Genomic DNA, 14,958 nt, shown 5'->3' with positions numbered 1-14,958 from the left:
GGGCTGGAATGGGGCTTGTTATTCTCATCTGATCACTGACAGCACCCAAAATTGACCAAAAACTAAAGTTCTTTAGATGGATTATCTGGGTTCTCGGCCGGGAGGTGGCGGTGTGGTAGTGAGCGAGGACCGGGGCGCGTTCAAGTTCAAGCTCCGGGTCGGGAGGAACCTTCGCGACATTCCTTTTTCGTTAGTAGCTTAAAAAAGCCTGGCGGAGATGCCGGGGCGCCAGGACGCGACACCACCACATCAACACGGTGCCCAAGTTCACCCGGTCCGGCGGGGGCTAAGGGTGGGGAAGGGTCCGGCCCGCGAGCAGCCAGAACGGGCTCCCAGCGCGCGCCGGAGGCGGCGGGGAAACAAGGGGTGTGTTTTCTTTTCTTTCTTCCCGGCCTCGGGTGGCAGCGCCGCGCGGCCCGCTCCGCCCAGTCGGAGGAGACGTCGCTCTTCTGAGTGGCTGCGAGGGCCGGCCCCCAGGCCCCCCCGGCCCCCCGGCCCCCAGGCCCCGCTCCCGCACCCGCGCTCCGGATCCCCTGCCCGCCTCCCCCGCCGCCGCCGCCGCTGCTGCCGCCGCCGCCGCCGCCGCCGCCGCGCGCGGACCCGCCCCGCCTCCCCTCCTCCGGCCCCGCCCTCCTCCCCGCCCTCCTCGCGGCCGCCCTCCCCCTCCCCCGCCCGCTCTCCCTCGCCCCTCCCCCGCCCGCCCGCCCGCCCGCCGCCTCCGCCCGCCGCCCCGGCTGCGTCGGGTAAACCTGTTTGGCGGCCGCGCCGGGGCGGATCGTGCGGCCGGCGGCTCCCTCGCGGCTCGCGGCGTCGGGGCCCGTGGCGCGCGCGCGCGGCCGCCCCTCGGCCCCGGAGCCCCTCGGCGGCACCACCATGTACTCGGGAGCCGGCCCCGGTGAGTCCTCGCGCTCGGGGCGCCGGCCCGGCCGCTCGCGCGCTCCTCCCCGCGGCGCCGGCGGCGGTTGGCGGGCTGGGCGCGAGCGCGGCGCGGCGCGGGCAAGCGGGCGGGCGCCGGGGGACCGGGGCTGGCGGGCCGGGAGGCCGGGGGTCGGGGCCGCCGGCCGTTTCCCCGGCCCCGCGGCGGACAAGCAGCCCTGGCCTCCTCGGGCCCGAGTTGTCGGGGCGCCCCGCGCGGCCTGGGCCCTCCCCGCGCCGCGGTCCCGCCGCGGTCCGGCGGGCTGGGGCCGGGCCGGAGCGGGGACTGGGCCAGGCAGCCCGCGTGTAGGCCCGAGGCCCGGGCGCCCGCCTGGCCCGGCCTCCTGCGCCAGGCGCCGGGGCCCTAGCGCCGCGCGGGGCCGGCGGGGCCGGCGGGGCCGGGGGCCGAGGCCCGGGCCGGGCTCTAAGCGCCCGAGGGCGTTGAGGCCCGGGCCGGGGGCGCCGAGCTCGGGGCGCGGGCGGCACGGGGACGAGCGCGGCTGCTCGGCGCAGACCGAGCCGCGGCGAGCCTGGAGCGCTCTCAGTTTCGTTTTTCTTTTTGCCAGTACTTCTGCGGCCCCTTCTCTGAAGGAAAGTCTGGAGATGCTGAATTTTGGCCAGTTCGTGCTGGTAGTTAGGGCCGTAGACTGAGAGGGATAGGAAGCGGCACCCTAAAACCCTAAAACTGCGTGCGTCTCATTTTCATTCCAGACACGCCGGCTCCTTATTCAAGTACTAATTTGCCTCTTGCACTTTACTAGAGGAAGGTAAGGAGATGTGATTTCCTTAGCATCCCTTCTTACTAGTAGTTAGCCTCTCTTTCTTTAGAAAAGTTCTAAAAAACTTAAAGCAGTAACACATTTTTTTTAACTTTTTTTTTTTTTTGATGCAGAGTAGAAGGGCGATTAACTTGCTGGGCCAAGAAAATGGTTTAGTGTTGTTAAGCTTTCTCCCTTCTCCCGCCAGGCACGTGGCTCCTAAATTTCCCGCTGGCCCTGCCACTTGGACAGGGCATATCCCGTCCCCTTTGTCCACCAGGCTCCAGCGGGCTGTAGGCCCTGCCGGCTCGGCACAGTGCCGCCTTCTCCTAGGGGCCCTACCCCTCCCCGGCCTCCTGCTGATGGGGCCCCGGCCCGACGTGTTCCGGGCTCTCCTGATCCATTTGGGTCCCTTGACGTTTTCCCCCCACTGCTGTGTCAGTTCACAAACAGCTCTCTGCCTTGTGAATACTTGTTTTTGATGTCGCTTCGTTAGAAAGGTTGTCCAAGGCTGAGCCTGACCAACTTTTGAATCCTTATGGGCCCTCAGCAGCAGTCTGATAGAAGAATGGTTTTAGGCGTAATGGTTTTAACCGTAATCTGGAAGGTGACTCAGCCCCGGCGGGGAAGGGCCGGGGCCCCTGTAGTCACGGTCCTGGGAGCAGACTTGGCTCCGTGAAGCCCCGGATGGGCAGCGCCCACCCGTGACATGGCAGGGTCGGCCCTCACCTCCGTGAGTGGGAATCTCCCCGCTGATCCCCGTAGAGGAGCCCAGCAAGTGTTATAGCCACTACACTCTACATTTTTTTTCACATTTTCAGTTTAAAAGTTGAAGGCCCAGAAAAAGCAAAGAACCTTGAGGAAGGTCAAACCTTTGTGTTGTGTCTGACGTTACCTATAACCCCTGGACGGCTTGCCCAGTTGGTGGCGGTCATTTTGAAGATGGACAGCGGAGGCTCAGAGAGGTTAAGAGCCTTGCGCAGGTCATATGGCCAGCGGGCATTAGGGCGATCTGGCTGATCCCCGCTGACTCTCCATACATTCTCCTTAGGGAAGTGGCTCTCAGTCCTTTTGACCTTGACCCCCAGTAAGAAACACCTGTTACATGTAGACTGGATCCATGTCCTCGCGTGTTCAGGTGTAATTGAGACTCGAGCTTCAGGAAGCACAGCTAACCCATGCTGTGTGTTCTGCACTGGGATATTTTCTGGTCTATGTCACTTTCAGAAAAGCTTTAGTTCTCTGGATCTCCAGGCTCATTTCAGGTCCTTAACGGCTCTTGGAAAAATCATGCTCTGATGTGGGCCTCTGCATTGTGGCCTGGTGGGGAGAGGGCCCCTTGTTCTCGGTTCACAGATAAACCTGCCCTGAAATCGGACAGCTTTGGTTGAAAAAATAAATGGGTCTGTAGGATAGTTCTTAGCCGATGGCAGGATGGGAGTGAAACCAAATTTCAGGCTATGCACGTGTGCTGTAATTATAAGGCTGTGGTGCTGTTTAATTTTATTCTACACACTAAGGCTTTTAATTTTTAAGAGGAATTTTTGGAATAGAGTCTCTTCAATGAAACTCTTTTCAATGTGTTTCCTAATTTAGAATAATAAAAAGACATTTGATCTGGATTGTAGAAAAAATTACAAATAGTTTTGCTACTTCCCATTTTAATACAATTATTAAGTGACTTACTAAGTGAATTAATATAAAAAATAGAGTCCACAGTAAGCCTGCATTTTGTGCCCGTTACAAATGCTATTACATATGTGAACTGGTATCTGGGCTTTCAAGTCAGGTATGTTACTGTTTCTTAGTTTTGTTTTGTTTTTTTAACTATCCCAGAGTTAGTGGTTTAGAATGGGTGGACTCCCCAGTGACCCTGAACCTTCATAGATGATCAGTTTTTTGTTTTTTGTTTTTTTTTAACCACTTAAAGACCTTAAATGGGGTCTCAGTATTGCGTGCTCCAAGGGGATCGTTTCTGTCGGTTTCACTGGGTTCAGGCTCCGGAGAGTTATATTCCTCACAGCTTTGCTACAAAGTAACTTCAGCGACATCTAAGGATTATGACTCTGAGAATGACCAGCTTTCACTGTGGTTTCTAGTGTCATTTCACTCCTGCACCCCGCTTTTTCTCCCTCAGTTATCTCAGTGAAGATATGACCCGTCTTCCAATAACACTGCACTGTTGCCAAATAGCAGCCGGCCCTGTGCCCCGGTGGAGCTGCGTCAGGCTGGAGGGCGTGGCTGGGTAGCCTGCTGCCCTCTTGTTTGTGAACGCTCAGAATGTATCACTTGACTTTGAAAATAGTTTCTATTGTGAATGAATTTAAAGTACACATGAGTAGAGTAGAGTGACTGGTATAATACGGCTCCCGTTGATCCGTCACCAGCTTCAACGACTATCAAGATTTTCCACGTTTTCTTCAAATCTGCCCCTTTCTCCTTTTTCTTTGCGGAAATATTCTTGAGTGAGTTCCAGATCTGTCGTTTCACCCTGAATACTTAAGTACCATGTCTGAAGGATGGGGACATTTAAAACTCAATGCCATTATCGCACTTAACGGTCCATAATCAATCTTTCTCATTATCGCAGAAGTGTGTTTACTTCCCGGTTGTTTTGGATCCTGAATTTTATTAAAAGTTCACACATGAATTTGGTTTTATGCCTTTGAGGCTCTTTAATCTCAACTCTACAGCTAGCCCCCCCACCCCCCACCGTTGACTTGTGAAGACAATGAGGTCCTTAAGATCTCTTCTTCAGGGGATGTATATCTCCCCCCCACCCCCCGCCCCGGTTTTCTTTAATTGTTCAGGGTCCCTGTGTTTCTTTGGGAAAGCTGATGAGACCCAGTTGCTCGTAAGTTTAATTCAGACGCACTTGTCTTCAGCGATGTTTTGGGACAGGTCGCTTGGCACCTTTAATTTTCAGTGCAGTGGACCCAACTTGTTACGAGCGGCTCTGGCAGCAGCAGGACCGCGTGCGACGTGGAAGACGCGCGTGGTGCTTGCGCCTCTCGTGCAGCTTCTCTCCTCGCCCGGCTCGGTGGACCCCTCGTTCCCCAGCGCGTGCTAGGGAGGCGGCCCTCAGCGCCCTTCTGTCCTGTTCGCTCCCGGTCATTTCTCTCGACTTGGCGGCTTCACCCCCAGCTTAGCCTCCTCGGCCGGCCGCCTCTGTCGATGGCCCGCCGCCAGCGCCCTTGCCTCCCGGGCCGGGGTTTGGTGCTGGGGTTACAGGCCTGTCCTTTTTCACTCTAGGCAGTGAAAAGGTCATCAAGTATTTACGATTCTAATTTTTTGTCTGCATTTTTTTTCCCTCAAAATTTAAAACCCTGAAACGTCCTCACTCTTTGTGACCAGGCAGCTGTGCCCTCCTAATTTATCTTTGGACAGAGCTGTACCCTTGGCGACGCTACAGTTGATCCTCTAAACTGGAAACTTGTGCAAGTGAAACAGGGCACTCTTAATTACTTCCCTGGGGCGACAGGTGTGCGCAGACGGTGGCAAATCAGGGTGGATGTCGTCTCCCTGAATCTTAGCCTCGTAGACAGGCTCGGAGACAAAGGGCTTCAGCGTTGCTGACTTGTCTGACGCTTCAGTGCTTCCCACTTACCACCAAAACCCTCGTACGACCTGAAGGTCGCAGGCGCGCCTTAGAGGGCTGCTGCTTTGTGCCGCAGGGGCGCGCTGTGCCCCCCTCCTGTGGTTAACTGCAGGCGGGGGAGACGGCCCAGCCCTGCCTGCTGCGAACTTGAAACCCCACCTTTCTCGCCTTTCTCTCACTTTCCTCAAGGTCATGGCTCGAGCAGTGGACAGGCAGGGAGCCTGGTCCTGGGCTCCAGCCCTGTCCCCGTCCTGGGACTCAGGTTCCTTGTCTGGGCCCGGCTGCCTTAGGTTTCCACGTCTCTGTCCTGTGGTGCATTTGTTCCTCTGTGGACCTCTGATGTGACTGGAGCTGAGGGAGGAGCTAGTGGGCCCTGGGAACAGAGGGTGTGAAGGCCCAGCGGCCGGTGGGCAGGTGGTAGGGGAGGCGGCACGTCCCACCAGGAAAGGCGCCATCTGCTTTGGTGGCGTGCGGAGTGTCATGTGATCGCACGGGTCCTAGGAAGGTAATTCCAGCAGCCCTGCGGGTGGAGGAGGCGGCCTTGGCAGAGCAGCATGGGGGCCGGCGTGACGGAAGAGGTGGGCAGTCAGGGCCTAAGACAGCGGACCCCGACTGGGTGGGGTGGCCGTGGGTAGAGGCGTGGGTGCCCTGTGAGTATACGCAGCCAGCGGCCGGCACTCTGGCCCTGGCCTAGCTTTGCATCTCGTCGTCTGCACTTACCAGGTAGACTGCGCTGAGCAGCGGCATCCGCTCGTATCTGGGCTCCAGACCACGCCTCACCGGCTCCGGGGCTTTGGCGGTTGTGTATCTTTTCTAAGCCTCGGCTTCGCACTTCGAAAACCCCGGGGGGGCAGCACCAACCTCAGGGCTGCTGTGAGCGTGAAAGGAGGTGTGCTGGACCTTCGTCTCGGCCGAGCGTGGGTGCGCGTCTGCACAGTGGTCTGGTCCGGCCTCCTCGTGGGGAGAATCGGGCGCCCGCCGGGAGCAAGAGCCCACGGGGGGGGGAGTGGGGAGCCGGCCGCATCCTTGCCGTTCTGACCCCACTTGTTGAATGTTTGAACAAGAAGGTGCCGTCGCATCTAGCTTTGTTACGGCAGAAGGACCAGCAGGCTCCGGGGAGGGGAGTCGCGTGTGGCATGTGGACATGTGGAGTTTGAGGTTCTGGGAGGCTGAGGCGGGCGCTGGAGGTGGAGGACAGGGTCTTGGGTTCAGGGGGACGTGGGTTCGCGGGCCTGCCCACAGCCGGTGCTCAGTGAGTGGGAGCTGGGCCCCTGGGAGGATGCAGCCTGGCGCCCACCCCCGCAGCTGGTCGCAGAATCACCTGAAGGCTTTTCCCCATCTCTGCCCCTGAAGATCCAGGAGATTACATTTTGCAAACGTAATCTGCTTGTTTTTTAGGAGGAGCTCGAGACCCACTGGTGTTGGGAGAGAGGGCGGGGAGAGGAAGAAGAAAGGAGCCTAGTGCGGCCCCAGGGAGCAGCTCATGCCGGAAACACACCTTGGAGGGCAGCCCTGGAGAGAGTGGGGTCGGGAGAGTGGATGGGGAGAGGTTCTAGGTGGGAGTGTGGGTGTTCTGAAGAGGCTCTTGCGATGCGCGCTGTGAGAAGTTAACTTTAGTTTACCTGTGGTTCCCTTCCTGAGAGAGCCTACAGGTCCGGTTGAATGACGACCACTCCTTTTCAGTGGCTGTAGTCATGGTTCCATGTTGCTCTGAATACAGCTTGTCTACAGCTTCACTTAGAATTGGGTCAGAAGGGGACTTCTAAAGGTTACTCCTGGGGACTTCAGTGAATTCTCAGTGAGAATTGTTCTGCATGCATCTTTAAGAACCCGCAGCACCAAACGAACAGAGCTGTAGCTGGACTGAAGCCAGCCAGCTCATCACCTGAGTCTGTCTCGTTGCAGCTGAAGCCCATCTTGACGTTCCCTGCTGCCTCCCGGGCAGTCACTCGAGGGGCACCGTTTTTGTGGTTTTCCACGTTATTTCTGGGTGTCTCAGCTCTGAGCTGTAGTGCTTAGAGAGTTGCACATAAAAGGTCAAAAGGCCGAGGTTCGTAGGTCTGAGTCGTTTGAGATGTTTCGTCAGCTTTGACTCCAAGTTAAATAATACAGCCATCGAGAGCAGATTCTTACAGCGCCGCGTGGATGCTGGTGGAGGAGCTTGCACGCGGCGGGCCCCTTCCCGTCGCCCAGGGGTAGGTGGGTGTGCTTTGTGCTGTTCGTTGGTGAGCCTGGAGAGTGGGAGGCCCCTGCCCCGGGGACTTGCTCACCAGCTTCTCGGGTCCCTGCTTTAGCCGAGCCCGTGCAAGACGCGGCCAGGGCGGGGTGTTTGGCGTGACTGGGGTGCTCTGTAGCTGCCGCCGCCTCGGAGTCTCGGGGACCGTGACCGGGGCTCCTGTCCCAGCGGCACTGGTGCTCCCAGGGTCCTTGCCGCCACTCCCGGGGAGCGCGGGCCCACCCACGCGGCGGGCTGAGCAGCGCGAGAGAAAACCGAGGGCTTCTCCTGGCCTTACGGGCAGCAGGAGGTGGTACCATTTGTTTTTTGAAGGAACAAAGGAGCTAACAGAGAAACACGAGTGAAGAGTGGAGAGAAGGCAGAGGAAGACGCAGAGCGATAAAAAGGACACAACATCGGACAAAGACGGGGGTGTCAGAGAGTCTGGAGCTCCCGGGAGCCATAGGTGTCGCCGTGACTCGCCGGCAGACCTGCCCTCACTGTGGTGCAGACCCGGGGCACGGGCTCCAGGTCAGGCCGAGCTCACCTGAGTCCTGACTGTGTGGCTGGGCCTTCACTCGGCCTCCCTGAACCTCAGGCTCGTCCTCGCACGGAGAGTGAACACCCGACGGTGGAGGTGCTCTGATCAGACGACGCAGCGCGGGCAGATGGCCGTCGCCGCCCTCTGTGCGCGGCCCCAGGAGGCGCCTGCTACTCAGTGTCCCTCCCTCGGTCACTTCATGCTCGCTGGTGCCTCCGCGCACGGTGGCTTCTCCCCGTCAGGTGGGTGCTCCTCTCCTTGAGCCGCGTGGCTGGCCCCTGGCTCTTCGCTCTGTAAGCCGCGAGGGATGCGAATACACTTCACAGACCACGTCCCTGATAAGCGCCGTCGCCCGGGTGCTGTGCACCCGCAGCTGCCTCGTACGGCTCGGCACCAGGGGAGTGAAAGGCTGGCCTCGATGCTCGGAGCCCACGTTCCTGGCAGAGTCGTTCAGAACGGCCCCAGCTGTGCTGTGCAGTGGGGACCCGCCTTGCGTGATCACGTGGTGGGAGTGATGCCGGGCGAGCACCAGATTCTGTCTCCAGATGACGAGCTGGCACAGCTGGGGGAACCAGAGGGCAGTTTTCTACCTGTGATTCCACGTGGGGGCGGGGGGCGGGGGACATCGCTGGGGACCCTCTGTTCCCGCCGTGTGCTGCTGTTTTAACAAGGGTGCGCTTTGTTCCGTGTGAACACGCGTGCCTCACTACAAGAACATCATGTTAGACTCGGAGGGCGTCTCAGTGCCAAGACGTCATTACAGCTGAACCTGGAGCTGGAGGCATGGAAAGCTTTTGGGGGTGGACAGTCGGAGCACGTGTGAGGGGGACGGAGAATCGGAACCAGTCAGGTACAAGTCACGTGGTTGTAGAGTGCGCCTGGGGCGCCTGTGGCGGAGAAGCCGGGCGAGCAGGATCGGGGCCCTGCTGCATGGTGGTCAGTCAGTGCAGGTGCGCGTGGAGAAGGCACCTTGCAGCAACTTGGACCGGAAGAAGGGGAGGGAGGGAGGTCGTGCTGAGCTTGGAGCCTTTGGCGGGACTTTGAGCCCAGGAGGGACTGGGCGGAGGAGGGCATCGGCCGGCAGGGTTTTTACAGTGATCTCTGTGGACGTGTGGAGGCAGGGAGCCGGCCTGGAGGAGGTGGGCCTGGAGGGCTGAGCCGGGGTCAGCTGGAGAGCGTGAGCGGAGACGAGCCTGTGTCCTGCCCCCGCCAGTCCCCACAGACAGCCTGTCTCGTCAGGAGCCCTAGTCACGGACCGGCCCCTCGCTCGCACTTGGCTTGTTTTATGTTCGGCCGCACTGAGCAGCACGAGGAGTCTTTTTCCCCGACCAGGGATCGGACCTGCACCCCCTGCAGTGGAAGCTCGGAGTCTTAACTGCTGGACCGCCGGGGAAGTCCCTGCAGCTTGTCGTCTTTTTTTTTTTTTTTTTAATATTGACTTACTTATTTTGGCTGCGTCAGGTCTTAGTCGAGGCCCGAGGGATCTTCGGCACGCGGGATCTTTAGTTGTGGCATGCGAACTCTTAGTCGCGGCGTTCATGCGGGATCTAGTTCCCCGACCAGGGATCGAACCTGGGCCCCCTGCGCTGGGAGCTTGGGGTCTTACCCACTGGACCGCCAGGGAAGTCCCCCCTGCTCCTTGTCTTGATGCAGTCCCCAGTCATCTCATTTAATTTACAGTATGTCTGAGGATATCTCTGTGAGAGAAGGATGTCTGTCTTTTCCTCCCCCTCCCCCCTCACATAGCCCCTAGTTACCAGTGTCCTGGACCACACAGTTAGTCCAGATCTGCTCAGTTTCTCCCATGTCATGGATTGTTAACAGCTGATTGAATCGGGATCCAGGTAAGGCCCACATTGTGATTGGCTGACGTGAGTCTTCAATATTGTCTTAAAATGAGAGCTTTATTGAGATGTAACTCACGTACCACACAATTCACCATTTAAAGTGTAAAACTCCGCGTGCTTTAGCACCTTCACAGACTTGTGCAACCATCCCCACGGCCTAATTTTGGACATTTTTGCCCCCTCCCCCCAGAGAAAGGCTGGACCCATTAGCTGGGACTCCTCCTCCCTGCCCCACCCCCAGACCTAAACAACCACTCTTTTTTTTTTTTTTTTTTAGCATCTTTATTGGAGTATAACTGCTTTACAATGGTGTGTTAGTTTCTGCTGTATAACAAAGTGAGTCAGCTATACGTATACACATACTACACATACCCCCACATCCCCTCCCTCTTGCGTCTCCCTCCCACCCTCCCTATCCCACCCCTCTAGGTGGACACAGAGCACCGAGCTGGTCTCCCCTAAACAACCACTCTCTTAATCTCTAGTTTTTGCCGCCTTCTTTCTCACTGCTTACTGTTGGTGGGTTGAAGGACTGGCTTGTGTGTGCTGTCTGGTTTCCCCACCAACTGGATTTCGCTGATTGCATCTGCTTGGTGTAATTCAGCGTGGTTGTCTGTCCTGTGTGGATTTCCCGAAAATTAGTGGTCAGACCCAAAGGCTTGATCTGACGCAGCTTCTACCTTTTTGGTTTTTGTTGCTTTTTTGGGGGTGTGAATACTAGTTGCTGTTGATCGTTAATCATTAGGTTCCATTAATTCATTAGGGTTTGTACGATGCTGATGCTCTGTATCCACAACAAAAACTTCCCCTGGGCAACTGTTTGGGTTTGGATCTGTCTTGAAGGCAGAGGAATGTCGGTGGACAGCCTGTTGAGAAGCGAGGCTGGTCCAGGTAGGCGGGCACTGAGCGTGATGTCGGGGGTTTGGAGGTGATGCTGTGGGTACCCGGAAGGTGAGCTGAGGGTGCGGCTTTTTTCTGTTCTGCAGGTAACGGGGACCCTCTGAGTATTTGGCAGGTGTGTGACAGGCTGGGGTGGTCTGGCCGGTGACAGGAGTCTTCACCGATGTTTGGTGGGGATGTGGTAAGGTGCCCTGTTGGTGGCAGGTCAGTGCTGAGGGGAGGAGACTGGAGAGAGCAGGGAGGCCAGTGTCTGGGGCGGGAGGTGAAAACCACTCCCCGCAGCTGAGCTGCTGGCCTCGGCGAGGCAGACCACGGGTAAGGAAGGAGCTGCAGGGGTACGTTTTCTTTTATAGATATGCTAAATTTAAGGCGATCCTAAGAAATCTGGGAGAAGAAAATCCGTGGCATTCACTTTGCATCTTTATAGCACCCAGTGCCTTTTGCCTGGTGGGGGCCTGTTTCCTTCATTCTGTTGTAAACTCCACTTGCTCGCCGCCCAGGACCGTCTTGGTTATCTTTTGTCTTTCCAGTGTCTACCGTAGCGTTTTCTTTTTACTCGATAAGTCCTTATTACGTTCAATTCTTTATTGTTTAAAAGCTAAACCAATTGAGTTGAAACTTGTGTACACGTCTGAAAAGCCCTGCCCCCAGCCCGGCGTGGCACCTCTTCTCGCTTGGCCCTCCCTTACCCCTGGCGCCCTGTGGTTCTCTCCAGCTCTGCCCGGAGTCCGGGACGCTGGCTGTTGGGCATTGTGGAGGGAAGTGGACCAGGGGTCCCCACCTGCCAGCTGATCTACTTAGATAGGTAGTGGGTGTCCGTGGGAAGGTAAACGCATGACCTCTCAGGGCAGGCAGTGAAGTCTTCCGCAGCACCCTGCAGCCTCTCCGCCGCCCTCCTCTGAGTGAATTGGCCCTCTCGGTGTTGGTAGGTCCAGCGCGGGCAACCGTGAGCCGGACTGCTGCTCTGGCCGGTAGAGGCTGACTGCCTCCCTCTTGGCTTCCTTAGATCCTGTCCAGAGCTGTGCCCTCAGGAGACAGGCCTGGAAGGAGGCACCCAGCTGCAAGCTGCGTGGGCACGTGGGGGGGGGGGGGAGCCTGAGGGACCGCCCACGCCTGTTTGTAGCCAGTGTCTTCACCTGTAAAGTGGGGATAAGTGCCTCCCTTCCTATGAGGATAAAGCACATTAATGCATGCAAGTGCACAGGGCAGGGCTGGCCAGGTGTGGTGCTGGGATGGGACTGGGGACCGAGCTGAGAGTCGTGTTTTCACCAGGTGCTGGGGTCCTGCGATAAAGAGCTGGTGAGCCACCTTCTCTCAGTGATGGGATTCTAGGGGTGAGTTAAGGGGAAAATGCATGTCTTGGGTGAAAATTCTCTGAAAAATAAATGCTGTGGGCTTCCCTGGTGGTGCAGTGGTTAGACTCCTCCTGCCAATGCAGGGGATATGGGTTCGATCCCTGGTCTGAGAAGATCCCACATGCCGCGGGGCAACTAAGCCCGTGCGCCACAACTACTGAGCCCTCGTGCCACGACTACCGAAGCCCGCGCGCCTAGAGCCCGTGCTCTGCAACAAGAGAAGCCGCCGCAAGGAGAAGCCCGCACACCGCAAAGAAGAGTAGACCCGGCTCGCCGCAACTAGAGAAAGCCCGTACGCAGCAGCAAAGACCCAACGCAGCCAAAAATAAATAAATAAAATAAATACGTTTAAATAAATAAATAAATGCTGTGACGTAAATAGAAAAAGATGGTGAGAAATTTGGTTCTAAAACTGTAGGAACTCTGGGTGGCAATTTTTTTTTCTTTTGTCTTTAGAAGAGAAACAAAGAACTGGGTTGACTTTTTGAGGGATTTGAATCTCATTCCACCAGGGAAGCATCTCATCTGACATGGTGGGTGTCCTGGGTGCCTAGAGCATCGTGTTGAGAAAGAGGCTGAGCCCCAGTCTGGGCTTATCGGAGGAGGAGGAGGGCGCCCAGATGGGCTTATCAGCCTCTGCCACGGGGGCAGCAGGCGAGGGTGGTGCCCTCCTGGCTGGCTGGTGGGCCGCCATCCCAGCACGACGTACGTTAAGGATGAGACACAGCCTGCTAAGCTATCCGATGGTACACGGTGTCATTTGAAGAGCGGTTTACGTTTTATTTTTGCATGTTTTTATCGAAATAGGTGTTTTTAAGTCCGTGTCGTAGAGCGACAGCTGTTAAAGAATCTTGCAGAGCATCTTTCAGGTTGGGCGTGCTCAGGCTGCTGCTGTAAGGTGGGGTGTTATTCCCCTACTCCGGGTCCCTGGCCTCCTTTGAGGCAGACCTACAGCACTTTCCCCTGCTTCTGTTACTTGTGTGGTCTGTTCCAAGCGTGTCTGCACGTCAACAAAAGGAGAGAAAAAAGATCGGTGTTTCAGAGAGGCGGTGTTTTCAAAATGTCACAGCCTCTTTTTTTTTTTTTTTTTTAATTGAGACGAAATTCACATAACATAAACCATTTTAAAGTGAACAATTCAGTGGCATTTAGTACATTCAGTGTCAGGCGACCATCACCTCTTTCTAGTGCCACAACATTTTCATCGCCCCAGAAGAAAATCCCGTGCCCATTAAGGAGTCACTCCCCACCCCCCACTCCCTCCATCCCTGGCAGCCGCCAGTCTGCATCCTGTCTGTGGATTTGCTTCATCTGGATATTTCACGTAAATGGAATCATAAAATGTATGACCTTTTACGTCTGGCTTTTTTCAGTGAGCAGAATGTTTTCCAGATTTGTGTCCTAGTGTGTGTCAGCACTTCATTTTTCTTTATGGTTGAATAACCCATTATGTGGCTGTATCACAGTTTGTTTATCCAATCATCTGTTGTTGATGGGCATTTGAGTGGTTTCTACCTTTTGACTGTTGGGAATAGCGCTGCCGTGAACATTCGTACACACCGTATTGGTATATGGTGTGTGGCATATGTCTTCATTTCTCTTGGGCGCATACCTAGGAGTGGAATTGCTGGTTTGCTCTGTAACTTTGTGAAGAGCCGCGGAGCTGTTTCCGTGGTGGCTGGACCACTCTACGTTCCTACCAGCAGTGGTCTGTCTCTCCACATCCTCACTGACTGGGAATTGTCATCACAGCCTCTTACAAAGCGAAGTTCTTCATGTAATGTATCATATCTGGCATATTCTGTTACTTACCAAAGTGGAAAAAGATATTAGATTTAAGCATGTTTTGCCAAGATCTACCTGAGAGCTATAAGGCATATCCATTTCTTTGTGCTAGAGATTAGAGTATGTTTGGAACCTGGACAATTAGATGAACACAGTAAAGCTAAACATACGTTAACAGGGTGGGAAAGAATAGGAGAGTCCAATACCCAGATCAGGCCTGTGTGTCTAATGTCAAAAATGCTCACTCTTTGAGTAAATACTGAGTGCCAGCTCTGTGCTAGGCGTCTTGCTCGGGGAACAGTGATGGGTGCAAGCCCAGGTGGCTTCTGCCCCCTGAGCTCACTGACCGAGTCGTGAACACAGACGTGCAACGCGTGGTCACCACAAATCCATGCGAGATGGCGGGTGTTTTAGCGCAGGCGAGAGGGGGCAAATTCCAGAGCGAATGTGGCGGAGACCCTGGCCTGTTGGGGACCTGGGATCGGGCTGCACCTGGGATGGAGCTGCATGGGCCCCGGGGCAGAGGCCTCCCTGAGCCCAGCGCTTTTAATCCAGAGCGCTGGCGAGCAGGTGTGAGAGAGGCACGCGCGCCTTGTATGTTTCGGAGGAGCCCCTGGCTGCTGGGTGGAGGAGAGAATGTGCAGAAGTGTCACGCTGGAGAGGTCCTGCAGGTGGAGGATGGAGCAGGTGTGGTTCAGGGAGAGCAGAGGGTCTGGAAGATGCCTGATTGATTGGGGGCTTGGATGGGTGGTGATGCAGCGTACTAGTAGAGGTGGGCAGATTTAAGTTGAGTTTGCAGACTTTGCAAAAAACTTTAAAGGACTTTTTAGTGAAGAAAATTTCAGATGTCCGCGAAAGTAGAGGGAGCGCTACAAGGAGCCCACATGTGGCCATCACTCCGCTCGCCATTCGTGCAGCCTTGCTCCCCTGTTTTCTCCCCTGCTCCCCGCCCTCCGTTGCTTGAAGTATCGTGCCATTGCATTCTTAAGTCTTCATTTATTTTGAAATAATTTTAGACTTACAGGAAAGTAGCCAAAACCAAAA

The 14,958-nt window shown here is 56.1% G+C and overlaps 1 protein-coding gene across 5 annotated transcripts in view; it reads left to right on the top strand.

Moving 5' to 3' along the window:
• The first annotated feature begins 780 nt into the window (after positions 1-780).
• Positions 781-14,958, top strand: part of AGO2 (argonaute RISC catalytic component 2) — a 105,857-nt gene continuing 91,679 nt past the window's right edge. The window contains exons 1-2 of one of the 5 annotated variants that reach the window (XM_067018011.1): positions 7,251-7,466; positions 7,820-8,269. In XM_067018011.1, the coding sequence (XP_066874112.1) occupies positions 8,155-8,269 (115 nt within the window). In that variant the 5' untranslated portion in view covers positions 7,251-7,466; positions 7,820-8,154. Of the gene's footprint in view, positions 896-7,250; positions 7,467-7,819; positions 8,270-14,958 lie in introns of those variants that run through there. The other 4 variants (XM_067018009.1, XM_067018007.1, XM_059043019.2 and 1 more) reach the window with 4 other exon arrangements.

The sequence above is a fragment of the Kogia breviceps genome, chromosome 17, assembly GCF_026419965.1.
Source record: "Kogia breviceps isolate mKogBre1 chromosome 17, mKogBre1 haplotype 1, whole genome shotgun sequence".
NCBI lineage: Eukaryota > Metazoa > Chordata > Mammalia > Artiodactyla > Physeteridae > Kogia > Kogia breviceps.
The sequence above is the reverse complement of the archived record's forward strand: the minus strand, read 5'-3'. Positions and strand labels throughout refer to the sequence as shown.